Genomic DNA, 16632 nt, shown 5'->3' with positions numbered 1-16632 from the left:
TTCAATACGACAGGAAGGAGCGACCCATGATTCAATGCAGGAAGTGCAACGAATGGGGTCACTTTGCCCGAGAATGCCAAAACGGAGGTGATGCAGTAAGTTTGTTGTGCAGATGGTGCGGTCCAGGAAATCACGAGGACATAGATTGTCCAAAGCAAAAAGGGGTGAACATGCTCAACGTGAAGGGATCAAGAGAAGACGTACTGGCAATCACAAGGTTGCAAAACAAGAAAGCTATGTACCTGGACCCTCGCACAGAAAAAGAAAGGCTCCAGGAGGCAAGGGCGGATATTGAACGGGCAATGGCTGGAGAGCGGAGGGCCTCGCACCTGGCTGCTGATACACCAGTCCGGTCAGAACCAAAGAAAACTATCATCAAGCAGATGTTACAAACCACAATACCCGTACGGGTGTCTGACCTTCTACAAACCATGCCACAGTTAAGGATGGCTCTGACAAATGTAACCGAGGACACTACCCTCGGTCGGAAACACCAAATGATGGCAAAATCTGGTACAAACCCGATGAAGGAATCTAGTACGAATGCCATGAATCCTATGCTACTCGCGGTGGGCGTCGGACAGAAACCCGCAGTAGTAGAGATGGATATAATGGGACAAAAGCTTACGAACACCATTGTTGATGGTGGGTCCGGAGTCAACGTACTACTAAAGGAAACTTGGCGAAGCCTCGGCAAGCCTACACTCTGGCCACCAACCTTCCACCTGGTCTCGGCCCATTATGGATAAAAAAAAAAAATCTAAGATATAATAGAATGCTAGAATATTAAACATAAGCACAAAGAAAGTGGCTTTCAACTTACCAATAACATTTTGTTTTGTTCTTCCACCCCCTTATGTGGATCATCAAGATAATCTACATACCAAAGCACAAAGTAAAATTATTTTTATTTTAAATAAAATGATTTATGATCTGAAAAGAAAAGAAAAACCGAAGATAAATAAATGACTAATATTAAACTTTAAATAGACTTCCTTCAGACTATTTTGAAGGCGTACCTGCAATTCGGTAATATGCGAGCTCCATAAGAAAAGGTACGACTTTTAAATTCTTCTTTCGGTAATCGGTAAAGCATTCGAACTTGGAAGCCGCTCTCACCGTTTTCAACACTAAAGGGGGCGGGTTGCTTTCAACGAAACCTTCGCTGAAAATAAAAGGCAACACAGCTTCCTGAAATTTCTCCACTCCATAATTTACAGCAAGCTCAAAAACTCCACGAACATCTCGAAAAACATTAAATTGAAGAAAACGCTCACATATAGCCGTCAAAAGAGGCAGATCATACTTATGAGAAGCCCTGTAAAGTGCAACGCCATGACATTCCAAGTTTCTTTGATTTACTCTGCCTGTATACAGAAAATTAACGAACGGACGCAATTCTCCAGCTGTCATGTCTGATATTTTCACTTTACCGCTCGCAGACTCAGACATTCCTGCCCTCAACATTGTCTTGAAAACTTTGGACTTCCCTGCCTGCCAAAAAGTGACATATCAGTATAATATTTAACAGGGTAAAAGATTGGGGCTTGTAAATAGCGAGGGTTTATAACATACCAGAATGGCCTTATGTGCCCTCAAAATTCCTCCATCGCTTCCTTCCAATGAGAAATCCGTGAAAGATTCAAGGAATATATCTTTGTCCCAAGTTTGTAGGAAAGCATGGTCAGGATGGAATTTCTGAGCTCTGACACATTCGTCACAGTAAAGAAATTGTGCGACGTTAACGTTACACCTAATAAACCCTAATTCTTTATCGCATGAATTGCATAAAAGATGAGAATTTGCCTGTAAATGTTGCATTTTGAGCATGGAAAAAGCGAATGGAGCAATCATACAGCGAGTAAAGCAGGCAGAGCAACAATCGATTTCTTTAATATGGCAATGGGGATTTTGGCAGTGGAAAACGAAACACAGAGGACAGCTGGTGATTGAAAAAAAAAACAGCGAAAGAAAGATTGTGGTTCTGGGAAATCGACTTCGCTTTAAAATCGATTATCATCACATCAGAAGTTTGTATAGGAGATGGAAATTCGAATTCGAGAGTGAGAGGAATACGGGAAGAGTGCAAGAAATTACCCTATTTTCGAAGTTTTTAAGCTTTAAATCTCCAGAACAATCGACCGGAGAAACCAGTTTGGCGTGCCACAAAGAAAGCACGTTCGTGAACTTCTCTCAATTTTTCCATCGTAATCACGCGTCACCTGTCTTTTTAATTTTAAATCAATGGTTAAGAATGTCAGATGGCGGCTGTCAATTGGTAAGCGCCCTCACTAGTCACCATCTATTTAATACTTGACTTTTTTAGACTCATAATTATATCTTAAATAAAGCGGCCCAAGAGCGTAGAAGGGAATAAGGTATGTCAGTGAAGGGAAGATCTATGAATCGCACGAGCGAAGCCTATTTTATGGAAAAGCAACGCTCATTGAAAGGATGATGTTTTCAATTCGACACATTCATTTCTATTTAAAGGTATTATTAAGCCGATAGGCTTTTAGTGGGAGAAGTTTGCTGCCGAAGTGCAAGACATTCCGGCAATCGTCGGAATGTTTTTCTGTCGGCGTTCCTCTTGGTGTGGTGATGTTATGCTTGGCTTTTGGCATGGTGACATGTTCGGTTGGGGTCGTCTCGGTCCGTGTGCATGTTTCCCGAAGCGATGTTGTGTTTAATGTTTTCTTGTCCGACCGTGCACACGAATGTCGACGTTGTTTATGGCCGCTGGTTAACCCTAAAATGTATTTGGCTTTGTTGTTGTGCGAAGTGTTTTTCTCTGCAACTTTTCTGGTAACGTTGGATTTACTCGTCGAGTTAGTTTTTTTGCTCGATGTGACTGTTTTCTTGGTGTCGCTTCTGAGTTTGTGGTCGTGAATGCTTTTAGTCTGCAAGGTAAGTGTTTATTTTTACAGTTTGTTTGGTTTGTAAAGATTTTTTTTATACTGTGCTTATGTTTTTTCCTCGTGTCCTTGCAAGGTTATTAGTTTGTTTGTGTTGTTTCACTGTTTGTGGGTGTCAATACTTTCACTTTGCAAGGCAAGTGTTCACTTTTACAAGTATTAGGGTTTGTGAAGGTGTTTGCTATCTCTCTCTTGGTTATTGTTCTTTCGTGATCCAGTTAATAATCTTTGCAGTTGGTAAGTGTTGTATGTTTGTAATGTTCTCTGGTTGAATATCCTCTGTTTTTTGCATTATTTTGTTTTATTTTGTGGCTCTTTGTTGATTATGTCAATTTGTAGGGTTATTACTGTTGTTATACTCTGCTTATAATTTTTGTTTGTCTCCTTGCAGGGTTATTGTTTTTTGGTGTTGTTTAAGAGTTTGTGGGTGTGAATACTTTCACTCTGCAAGGCAAGTGTTGACTTGTAGAGTTTTTAGGGTTTGCGAAGGTGTTTGTTATACTCTGCTTATAATGTTTTGTGGGCGTGAATGCTTTCACTCTGCAAGGCAGGTGTTCTTTGTTTGGCTTCTAATTTGTCGGTCTTTGTTTTTAATTTGTGGGTCTTTCTCGGTTATTGCTCTTTTCTAATCCTGTTAATTTGCAGGGTTATTGTTGTTGTTTTATTCTTTGTGGTTGTGAATCCTTTTGCTCTGCAAGGCAAGTGCAAATCTCTTAACTTCTTCTTTTAGAATTATGCTTCATTTATAGGTCTTTCCTGTTTAATGTTTTCATGGTTGTTGTTGGCAGGTTCGCATTGGTTTTATGTTTTAGGGTTTTGTTTTCCTCCACGAGGTTGCCATTGTGTTATGCTTATCTATTATATCTTAGACTCTATAAGGTAAGATCATTTCCAAAGCTTCACAGCTAACGAAATTTTATATTCATATATATATATATATATATATATATATATATATATATATATATATATATATATATATATATATATACACACATATATATATACACACATGTATATATATATACATGTTAGCCAGTTCAAGCAAATCTTTGTTTTAATAAATCCATTCTTAAATTTAGATTTGTATAGGGATTATGTTGTTCACAATATGTCATCGATTATCATATTATTGTTATTTTGCTCTGAATAGATTTTCTTTAAAAAGTTGGTAGTGCTTTTATATATATATAAAATGGATTTGCTTAAAAGCATTGGTAGTGCTTATACTCTTTTATATATATATATATATATATATATATATATATATATATATAAAGCATTGGCAGTGCTATGGATTTGCTTAAAAGCATTGGTAGTGCTTTTATATATATATATATATATATATAAAGCATTGGCAGTGCTATGGATTTGCTTGGTAGTGCTTATATATATATATATATATATATATATATATATATATATATATATATATATATATATATATATATATATATATATATAGATAGAGAGAGAGAGAGAGAGAGAGAGAGAGAGATTTTCTTAAAAGGGTTCGTAGTGTTGATACATGTATACACATGTATATATATATAAATACACATGTACATATATATACATGTATATATACGTGTACATGTACATGTATATATATATATATATATATATATATATATATATATATATATATATATATATATATATATATATATATATATATATATATATATGTTACCCAGTCCAAGCAAACCTTTGTTTTAATAAATCCATTCTGAAGTTTCTAGCGTTTATAGATAAAAGGCTATTTATCTTGCAGAGTAAAAGTTTTCATGTCCAGACAGCAATAATCACATCAATAACCCTGCAAATTAACAGCAATGGCATAGAAACATCAATAACCCTGCAAATTAACAGCAACGACATAGAACTAGTAAGCAATAATCACATCAATAACCCTGCAAATTAACAGCAACAACATAGAAATATTTTGTTAGTATTATAACGCCTTAAAGTCCAAAATATATATATACATGTATGTATAATAGATTTGCTTAAAAGCGTTGGTAGTGCTTATACATGTGTATATATACATGTACATATATATTTGTCCCTTGTCCTTGTCCTTGAAATTAGAATTATTGTATTCATATTCATATGTAATTAATTGTTGCCCATTCAGGTCTGTATAAGAATTGATCTAACAAATTAGTTATCCCTTGAAACAAGAATCTACCTAGAATTGGAATGGTAGATAAGGCAAGACCATGGAAATTGCAATGATTGAGAATGTCTCAATCATTAGATTAAATTCCAGAAACTACATTGTCATTAAAACATCAACTTATTAAAGAACCAAGGGCCATTGGCTAAGACATAGGTTCTAACTTCCATAATTGGCATAGGACCACAAAAATCATTATGTGCTTGGATAAATCTTTTTTAAGCCTTTTTGGTTTTTGACCAATTTTTTGTCATTCATTCATGTAAATCAACTAGCCTATGCTATAAAGCATCACATGACAAATCAATTGTCAACCTGAAAATCTTTCTTTCTCACTAATTACTTCTCAACTTATAAAGAGGATTGGAAACTCACCATTAACAGGGAATGAGATTTAATTGATGCATTTGAGATACCAACCCTCCATTTGCTTCATTTCCTTCCACTGCTTCTTGTTATTTGTCATTATAGTGTGGCGTAGGGATCAGATATCATCTATTTTTTCTTGTTTTATGCCTTTGCATGCTCTTTATTGCATGGTTTGGTAGGAGTGATACTCGCATTTTGACACCTTCATATCTGAGAGCTTGGCTAAGCCCATTGCCTAGTGACAGTAATATTCTATAGCTTTCTCTTTAACACACACAAGAGCCTGGTTAGTAGGGTTTACATTTGTTTACCCAGTCCAAGCAAACCATTATTTTAATAAATCCATTCTGAAGTTTATAGCGTTTATAGACAAAAGGCAATTTATATTGCAGAGTAAAAGCCTTCATGTCCAGAAAGACAATAATCACATCAATAAACCTGCTAATTAATAGCAATCCCATAGAAAAAATTTGATAGTATTATATCGTCTTAAAGTCAAAAACCATGCAAATTAACAACATTAAAATGACTTCACGTTTTATGGTTCTATTTAGCTAAATTCGCAACACTATAATGCCATTGATGTGTATAATTGTCATCTTGTGACCAGCTTATTATATAAGGCAAATACCTTCACAGTAATAGGATTATAGTGTTGGAAGTTAGCAAACACCTACCCCTTAAAAATGTAAATCCAATACAAACTTGTTAACTAAGCCAGTAGGCTTTTAGTGTGAGAGGTTTACCACCAAAGTGCAAAACAATCTGGTGAAATGTTTACTGGCGAGTGGAACCTTTCTTTCCCAGTGTGGTGACGTGTTTTGTTGGTTTCGCCTCAGTTAGTGCGCATGCATCCACAAGTGATGATGTGTTGCTTGCTTTGGTCTGCCTTCGTGTGCATGCATGTCAAAGTTGTTTATGGTTGCTGACTAACCCTAATATGCATTTGCCTTTGTTCATTGTCTAAAGTGTTTTGGTTGGCAACTTTTCTCCTAAGGTTGGATTTAGCCGTCCACTTAGGTTTAGTGGTATGATTTAGTGATTCTAATATGTCAAGGAATTCTTCCATTGACTTCTTAACCAAGGTCCAAGTGTAGGTGTGGTTCATGTTTTGAATGTTTTCATTTTGGAATATTCAGGGTTATTGTATTTTTGTTATACTAAAAAATGCTACCAATTAATGGTTTGCATTGAGAAGAAAATAATAATCCTAGGTGGCCAACATCGCCCACTAAAAACCTATAATGAGTTACAAAAGGCCAGAACGATGCAGATTATCAACGTTAAAACGTAATTAACCCTAAAAATAGAGAATATTTAATGACCAAAAAACATTGTAAAGTGTAAATGATCAAAACAACAACTATACCTGCACTTGTTACCTGCAAAATTGTAAAAGATGTAAAAAAGTGAACAGTCGACTTGCAGAGTGAAAGCATTTTTACATGTTACAGGTATGTTTGCCTTAACATCAATAGTGTAATGCAATTGATGAGTATGCTTTATTGCAGGATATATAACTTTGCATAAATGATATTACATTGTTGCATGTTATCAAACAAGTAACCCTGCAAGGACACGAAGAAAAAATATAAGCAAAGTATAACAAAAAACTTTACAAACCCTTAAAACTCTGAAAGTGTACACTTACCTTGCAGAGTGAAAGCAGCCATGCCTACAAACTCATAAACAACACCAATAAACCATTCATGACCAGAGATAGAAAGGAATCACTAAACCTAACTCGACTTTTGCAGAAAACTTGCAGCCAAAATACTTCAGACAACAAACAAACACAAATACATAAAGCAATAACCTTACAAGATCACGAAGAAAAAAAAAAGCAGACTATAACAAAAAACTTCACAAACCCTTTAAACTGTAAAAGTGAACACTTACCTTGCAAAGTGAAAGCATTCACGACCACAAACAACGTATATACATGTATATATATTAGATTTTCTTAAAATGGTTGGCACTGCTTATACATGTATTTACATGTATATACACATGTATATCTATATATATACACATGTATATATATGCACAAATCCTCAAAATTGTAAAAGCAAACACTTACCTTGTAGAGTGAAAGCATTCACGGCCACAAACAACGTATATATATATATATATATATATATATATTAGATTTTCTTAAAAGGATTGGTAGTGCTTATAGATATAAATACATGTATACATATATGTGAATCCATTCTGAAATTTATATGTCCACAAAGTCACTAATCATTAACAAGATTATGAAAGAGCAATAACCAAGAGAGAGCAACAAATTACAAGCAAAACAAAGTGTCAGGACAGTATTACAAAAACGTAAAAACCCTAAAAACAGAGGATATTAAATGATTAGAAAACATTGTAAAATGTAAATGATCAAAACAGCAAACATAACTGCACTCGTAACCTGGAAAATTGTAAGAGTACTTAAAAAGTGAACAGTTGTCTTGCAGAGTAAAAGTTTTTTTACATTTTACATTTTACAGTTTTGTTTGACTTAACAACAACAGTGTAATGTCATTGATGAGTATGCTCTATTGAAGGATACATAGGTTAACATAAATGACATTACAGTGTTGCATGTTATGAAACAAGAAACCGTAAAATGTAAAACCAGTGGATGTTAGGCCTTTAGTCATGCATATATCTTCCTGAACTGCATGTTTATTTTCTCTTGATTTCATTACAGCTTTAGAATGTTAGATTCATTGAACTGTGAAAGAACATGGTCATAAAGAGAGTCTATGTAAATTTAAAATTAGACAAAACCATTGAGCCCTAACAAATATTAAATGCATGGATTAAACGATGGAAAGCCAAAAAAATCAGTAATGTGAAACCTTAGAAAATTTATAGGATGAACTCTAAAAACAATAGTCATTTTCTCTTCATAGTCCATGGTGGTATTACTACCATGTTATGCACCCTTCTGATGTGCATCTTTTTTATGCATATCATCTTAAAGCTGTGTGAAATAGAATCTAGAAGTATACTTATACGAAACTAATCTTAGTTACTTAGATTTAATTCTTCAACTAATTATAAAAAAACAACTAGAAATCCTATTCATTTGCAATGCTTTGAATTAGGTTTTTTTCACCCCATACCATACCTGATATGTACGATTTTTTCCATTTTTTGATGTTTGTATTCAATGTTTTTTATAATGAGTCAACAAAAAATTATTTTGGATTTCCAAAAAAAAATATGATCTACTTTGAGATAAGCTCTCTTATTCTTTTGTATTCACTTTTTTAAGTAATGCATTTTGATTTTGTCATTCCAACAGAAAACAACCACACTAACACAATCAAATTTCTACAATGGATAGAAGATTGAAAGAAACAGAGGACATTAACAGTTTCATTGGAAGGATGTTGCAAGAGAGCAACAAGTTAAAGAGCAATCTCAGAAAGTTAATCCATAACTACGAATATAAAATAGCCAACCAATCAACAGAGAACCCCTCTACATATTGTACTGATGTAACAACCATACATAGTATGGAATTATGGCCTCTTCCAATAACAACTGTTGAACAATTGATTGATCCACTCGTTACTTTCATATTGGGAGACAAAATATTTAAATGGAATGATAACGAGCTTGGATGGGTTGCCTGGGTAGATCCTCTTTGTCTGTAATTACTGAGTCTTTGAAAAGTTGGACTCATATTTTGATTAGCCTTCGAAACAAATAAATTCAACTCATATTTTGATTAGTCTTAGATGAGATGAACTCATATTTTGGTAGCTTGTTGTCAAATATTTAAATCATAAAGTAAAACTTTATATTTTCTAAGCTCGTCGGCATATGAACATTTGACCATTTGAACTCATGTTTCAATTAGTCTTTGATCGGTTGATTACCGTTTGAAACAAAATCTTTAACTCATATCTTCATTAGTCTATGATGAGTTGAACTCATTTTTTGTACTTGATTCTTAAATCTCTAAATCGTAAACTAAGACTTTAGATTTTGGTGTTCTTATGCATATATGCCTTTGATCAGTTAAACTCATGTTTCGATTGTATTCTAAAATGAGAAGTACAATTCATCATGCTTGTAATTTACTGTTAACAGTGGAAACCACAAAAAAACTTTCCACCTTAATGTAGGTACAATTTTCCCGTTTTTAATGGGGTTAGTTGACCACTTACCTAAACTAATCCAAATTGATGAATTACTAAATAAAACAACACATAAAAAACAAACTACAATTCTCAATTTCTGTTGGCGACAACTTTCGTATTTAGTAGGATTTTGCTGCATACTTATCAACGACAATGAATTACTTGAGCCATTATGGCATTCAATCTATTCTAACAGAATATTTTAAACGTCATAATAGGAACCCAATCAACTTTACTCTGAAAGGCAATATACCAGTCTAGATGACAGGAAACTTATCATCAGATTGAATCTGAAAGGATTTTGAAACTAACAAACAAGTAATTACCATATCCTTGCGTGGCGATCTGTTCATTTCATACGAGTTGTACAATATTGAATTCTTCCAATAAATAGGACTTTAGGATGAGATAAATTAACTACTTCTTCATAACATGAACTGGCATGTATGCTTAGTTCTGAGATTTGTCTCAAACAAAAAAGGTCTATATCCACAATGGCATCTATAGCAAACACCTCTGAATCGATACAGCAGTCCACAATTGATAGTTTGGTAAGCTAATTTATCAAACATTTTCAAAACAAGAAACTTTAATGTTATTTTTTTCATAATACATTTCTCTTTTCCATTCCATCCTTTTCATTATCGCATGCACCATTTTTTCATAGCATAGTCAAATATAGATGAACACTTTGTAGTTAACATAGCTTGATTACATACTCTACTAAACACATACTTTACATTAACGAGTAAGCACATGTATGACTTGCTTAGCGTTAACATTAAATCTTCTATATTTATATTTTTTTTTGTAGGAAAATACCCAAGACTATACCCCTACCCCTTTTGCAATTCAATCTATCAATGTTGGGGATGAGCTTCCTTCAGCATTGCTACAAGTTTTGTCATTTTAGAAAATGCATAATGACAAAGATGATACTGACAAATATAAATTAGTGTTGTCTAATGGCACATACATGTAGTTAGCAGTCTTGCCTTCTAAGTATGCTACTCTGATAGATTCAGATATTCTTAAAATAGGCACAATAGTCAAATTGTCCAGTTATACATGCAGATACATATGGAACACAAGGTAGGAAACAAACTATGTTTATTAAATAAAATATGTTTCATCTCTATTTAATTGTTTTCAAGTATAATCGAAAGTATTTTAAAGAAAAGTATTTTCCTTTTACAGGACTATTATAATACTTAGTTTGCAAGTAAAACAAAGTGATTGTCTGTTATTTGGTAAACCAATATACCTGTTCAAAGAACAACAACCAGAAATTATGTCTGAGGACACACCATCATCATCTAAATGATCTCTTCAATTTTCTACTGAATTGCCATCCCCCCAAAGTAAAACCTTTGATAACATAAGCCCTATCAAAAGTTTAAATCCACACCAAAATAAGTGGACAATCAAAGGCAGAGTTACTCATAAGCGCCCTATTAAGGCATACAACATAGCCACGTCTCTAGCTTTGACATTGTTGACACCGAGGGCTATGAAATTAGAGTCACATGTTTTGATGAAATGGCTCAGTTGCACTCTAACCGTGTGGAAGTAAGTTCACATTATGTTATTTCAAAGGGACCCATCAAAGAAGAAAACACAAGATACAACAAACTCAACAGCTATTTAGAAATCATCTTGTCTGATACATCCATATTAAAATGTTGCACTAATGAAGAAGAACCAGATCAACAACGCTTTCCTTTCCAATGATTACTTTAGTGGCGAATATTCGCCAATGGCAAATTTTTCACGTCGGCCCTGTTGGAAATGGTAAATATTTTGTACCGTATGGGGGTGGTCATGTCACCAGAACATTATCAATTTCCGTCAACGTCACGGCCCGATCGCCATATGTTTTATGCAATTAAATGTTTCTATGCAATGATTTCGCCAATACAATATATGGTGGACGCATGGTAAATTTAATTATTTCGCCTACACTCTCTGAGGTTGCCTTAATAGATGACCTTAATTCGCCTAAGGGCATGTGAAGATTTGTTATCCGGGGGGACCCAATTCGCCTGACATCTTGCCGACGCGTGTCTCCAGTCACCCCATCTTTCGCCAACTATATTGTATTCACTATTTGCCTATTATTTGGACGACCTATAATCGCCTCGAAAATTACATAAGTCGTATTTGGACGACCTATAATCACCTCGAAAATTACATAAGTCGTGTTATAATTACATGGGATTCGCCAAATATTTGTATACTGGTAAATTCCCGCGGAATTCGCCATATAAGGATTGGTATAAATACATGTAAAGATCAGATCTATCTCAACACAATCTGGTGGGTTCTAGGCTCTTAATTCTGATCAATAGCGAAGTTTCAGACCAAGGAAAATCATTGTTGTTGACTGTATTGGTGACTGCCTATTACTTAAAGCCTAAAGGTGAGCGATCATATTTTTGAACTGGTATATTATACATTATAGTCTATTATTGCTTCTTCAGCAAATTGATATTTTTTTGGCAGCCTTTATTTCGTTGGAGATGTCGAACAGGAAGAGGGGTAGGAAACCTGAATGTGGGGAAGGCCAGGAGAGGCCAACAAAAAGTAGAACATTGTCTTTGTACTTTGGCATTGGAAAAGATTGTGGTACTGGTGAAAATCAGGAAGGTACATCATCACAAGTACAAGTACAAAATTCACCACCTGCACCGCATGTTGAAGATGGCGACGAACCTGATATCTCAGATCAGGATGATCTTGAAGAAGATTATCTGGTAGATACCCAAGTTAGCTGGAGTGATATAATCGACTTGGGTGATAATTCCATTGATGATAATGCACGGAAGGGGAAAAGAAAAGCCATATCAAAAAATGGTGAACCACAATCAAAAAAGGATTGGGAGTGGGATATGTCAGTTAGGAATTTTCAAATTAATTGGGCATCGAAGTATCCATTCATTGAACCAGTGGAGAATCCAATTGAAGGTGAGCCTCCAATAGAATGCAGGTGTAAGATTTGCACTTGGAAAAATAAGAAGGAAATTAGGTTGCAGCTAAAATTTGACACCATAGAAAAGCATATGGGTAAAGTTTATGAAAAACAAATGATAGACGGGGTTGAAAAATCAATGATAAGATGGAAAACAAAGAATGAATGTAAGCATGTGAGGAATGCTGAAGAGTATTATTTTCATGAGAAATTACAGATGAAGCCTGCTGAAGTTAAAGGTTCTATTGAAGCTATTTTTGGAAAAGCAATGCAAATGGAACAACTGGGAAAAGTTGTTCAGTTAAGCGTTGTTTTTCATATTTTGAGCAGAGGGTGTGCTATGACAGATTTCCCATCAACTAGTGGTTTATTACACTTTTTGAAAGTTCCTAACTATCCTAATAGACACTGGTCAGTAAACAGTGGATGGGAATGGGCAAGTTGTCTTGCTAAGGTTGAAATAGAAGATGTATAGGAAAAAATAAGAGAGTCAAACTTCATTGCATTTTCTTTAGACGAAGTTACGACAGTAGATAATACTTCATGGGTATGCATGCATGTTTATACTGTAGAGAATCATACCCGCCAACCTCATCTACTATCTGTTGCTAAAATGAAGGAGAGTGCGACAACGGAAAATTTATTTCAACTAGTAAAGAGAAGTTTAATTGAATATGGAGGTATGGATGACATGACGATAGCCAAAAAATTGGTTTGTGTTGGAGTAGATGGAGCTTCAGTAATGCAAGGTCACAGGAATGGTCTTTATACAAAGATTGAAACTTCATTTGCACCGTACATTATTGCAATTCACTGCATGGCTCACAGAATGAATCTAGCTTTTGGAATTGTGAGCAAGTTTGCTTCGGTTAAAAAAATTGAAATTTTAATCAGAGAGCTCTACTCACACTTCTGTCGAAGTCCCAAGCGATTTATGGAATTTCAACACTTTGCTGATAGATTAACTGATGAGAACAAGCTTCTCAAGGATAATGATACCAGATGGATCTCTTTGGATGGTCCAGCGCATCGAGTGTTTTTAGAATATCCATCCTTGATTGGACTATTTCACACAACTCGCAACAAATCAGATCAACCAAAATTTCCTAAACTTCTTGGCAGGTTAAGTAATTTAGAGACATCTTAACTTTAGCAGCTCTTCTGCCCATGCTAGAGGAAATGAGAAATATTATGAAGGCTGCCCAAAAAAGAGCTCTGTATATTATAGAATATGCTACGCTGCGTAAGATGACATGCATGACCCTCGACAATCTCTATCGAAATGAACCAACACTATCTGATGAAAAATTTGTCAAGTGGCGGACACTCACAGATTTGAACAATCCTGATAACTTTTTACAAATCGGTGCAGATGAGGAGGTATGTGCCAATGTACGGGGAGTTGAGATACCAATGCACTTCTATGCCATGGTTGACCCTGAGGAACCAGGAAAGCGCCCCAGGAAGAAACTAGCAAGAGTTACAAAGGAAGATTTCGACAAGATTGTTGAGACTGTAACTACTTCTGTGCAGAAAATTGCATATGATCTTTCCTCAGAAATTAGAAGCAGATTCCCTCCTGACAACCTACTCGAAGCCATGTCTATTGTGTTTCCTCATTATTGGAGCCTCAACAGTGCATCTGATTTTCGAATTAAGCTACTGACTGATAAAACAATTTTGCACATCCAGAGAATTGAATGGAGTAACTATAAATGGAATATTAGACGAAACTCATCTTCGAGAGAAATCATCTCATTTTGCATACACTATGAAACAACAATATGCCAAAATGGAGAACCCCCGTGAAGAGGGATCAGTAACAAGGGTTTGGAAATATATAGCTGAGAACGCATCCTTGCGTGATTCAATGCCATAGTATGTGAAGCTTGCTGATTTATGTCTTACCATGATATTGGGTTCGATGGAAGATGAGAGAGTTTTCAGTGCTTTGGGGTTCCTAAAATCAAAGCTAAGAAACAAAGTAGACAAAAATTTGGAAAATTGCTTGAGGCTCTATACATCTAGGTATGATGTCCACACTTTTCCTTACGATAGGGCACTACAAATCTGGAGGTCCAAATGTGAAAGAAGAGGTTTGGGCAACACTTCAAACCAAAGTGTCAGTGGGACTAGTGGACCTACTGGTAGCATTGAGATGTTGTTCGGCGAAGATATGCAGACTCAGTCTCAGAGTAAAGAAACCACAAACGAGAATCAAGAAAGCACTGAATTTGATGAGGATGAATGGCAACTGTAAGAGATTGGTATTTATTAATCTTATTACTGTATCTCATCATTCATATTACAAAAGCATATTACTTTTTGCAATTAGAATTTAATATTGATTTGTAATTTTATTTTTCAACTTTCTATTTCCAGATTTAAAATAGCATAATAAAAAAAAACCATAATGTGTTTATTGATACAGAGATGTTTATTGTTTATTTATACATGTTTGAGTCTCAAATCTGTGTGATATATTTCAGAACCATATGATAGATTTCATTCAATAGTAATACACATGTCGAGAACTTAGATTTTCATTAATTCTTTCAAAATATAGCCATATGATACATTTCATTCAATAGTAATACACCAATTTGTGTGATTCTACATGCCAATTGCAAAAGTGAATACAAAGTTTCAGAACCCTTTGCAAATGACCCTGAATTCCCTTTTATAGAAACAAGAGAGCAACAACAACTCCTGTGTGATTCTCCAATGTCCATGCAAAAGTGAATACAAAGTTTCAGAACCCTTTGCAAAATTGCAAATGACCCTGAATTCCCTTTTATAGAAACAAGGGAGCAACAACAGCTTTAGGTCGAATTGCAAGTTTGCAACATGTGAACACTGAACATCAAAATCACAAACTCAGCACATATTTATATGGCCATCACAGGCCGTATTAGCAATTTAACATCTGCTACATGTTTGATGTCTCCTGTTCAAAAAATAGAGTTCAAAATTAAATATTAATTCACACCATGAGTCATGACAAATTAAACATAGATACTAGCTATAGGAGTGCCTAAAACCTACTAATCAGAAACAGAGAAATGCATAAATGTTAAAGCAAGGGAGAATTTGAGAATACAAATTTACTGGCTGAAGTTTTGCAGTGTCCATCATAGATACATAGGCTGGATTAGCAAAATAGCAATAGCGAGTGCTGTTTTTTTCGTATTCATAAATTAGATTCATAGGCTGGATTAGCAAAATAGCAAACAGGAAAAAAAAAAAAAAAACAACCTTGAAATTAAGAATAAAAGAAGAAATTTGTGCAATACATACTATGATTCTTAAGAATTCTATGCCAGTTTTTGTAGGGTGCTCCACTCTTCGTCTAATGGAAGGTCAATATTCTGTAAACTATGGAAAGTCACCTCCAACTTCGTTAACATTCCATATTTAGAAGATTTACTTGACATCACTATTTCATCCAATAGCAAATTTAGAGTTGTAAATGGTTGGATGAATTCCAGAAAGCTTTTGAGAGTTGTGTCCTTTGGAAGCAAGTCTAAATCAGACTTCATTTTTTTCTCCATGATTTCTTTGTAAGCTTCTTCGCCAATGAATTTATTTTCTGTGTCAACAGGCTTAGGCAAACCAAGTTTAATCAAATTATTTTTCTTTTCTTGCAGCTTCATTATCTTTTTTCCACAACTGTCCATAACTTCTGATGTTTCCCTTAGCTTCTGGCATTTTTGAATGATAGATGATGTCTTAACTGTTGCATCAATGCGGCTCTTAATTCCCTTAGATGCCAAGTAGCTGTCACTGGAACTATAGACTACTTTCAAAATCTTTTTTGCCATTTCCTCTTTTGAATAAACATGTGTGCTCTTCTCATAGTGCCGTTTGATTTTAAAAAAAAATTGTCTCATACTTTCAGTCAATTGAAACCATTCACACAACTTCTCACTCCTCTGCATTATTTCCCACCAAATGTTTTCTTGTATATACTTCGTTGTATTTTTCATATTATCTTTGAATCTATCATCCAAAGTTTTTATTTTATCATTTGCATTGTGCAGGTCTTCTTTCATT

At 34.7% G+C, this 16632-nt stretch overlaps 1 protein-coding gene across 1 annotated transcript in view; it reads right to left on the bottom strand.

Moving 5' to 3' along the window:
* The window catches only part of LOC131069764 (uncharacterized), a 71653-nt gene that overhangs the window by 3917 nt on the left and 51104 nt on the right, over window positions 1-16632 (bottom strand). Inside the window, exons 2-7 of the mRNA XM_058005314.2 lie at window positions 7115-7138; window positions 6833-6845; window positions 2098-2118; window positions 1576-1705; window positions 1020-1494; window positions 824-876 (exon numbers count right to left, since the gene is read on the bottom strand). Of these exons, the coding sequence (XP_057861297.2) occupies window positions 824-876; window positions 1020-1494; window positions 1576-1705; window positions 2098-2118; window positions 6833-6845; window positions 7115-7138 (716 nt within the window). The remainder of the gene's footprint in view (window positions 1-823; window positions 877-1019; window positions 1495-1575; window positions 1706-2097; window positions 2119-6832; window positions 6846-7114; window positions 7139-16632) is intronic.

This window comes from Cryptomeria japonica, chromosome 4 (genome assembly GCF_030272615.1).
Source record: "Cryptomeria japonica chromosome 4, Sugi_1.0, whole genome shotgun sequence".
Lineage (NCBI taxonomy): Eukaryota > Viridiplantae > Streptophyta > Pinopsida > Cupressales > Cupressaceae > Cryptomeria > Cryptomeria japonica.
Note: the sequence above shows the minus strand (reverse complement) of the source record. Positions and strands in the feature narration are given on the sequence as shown.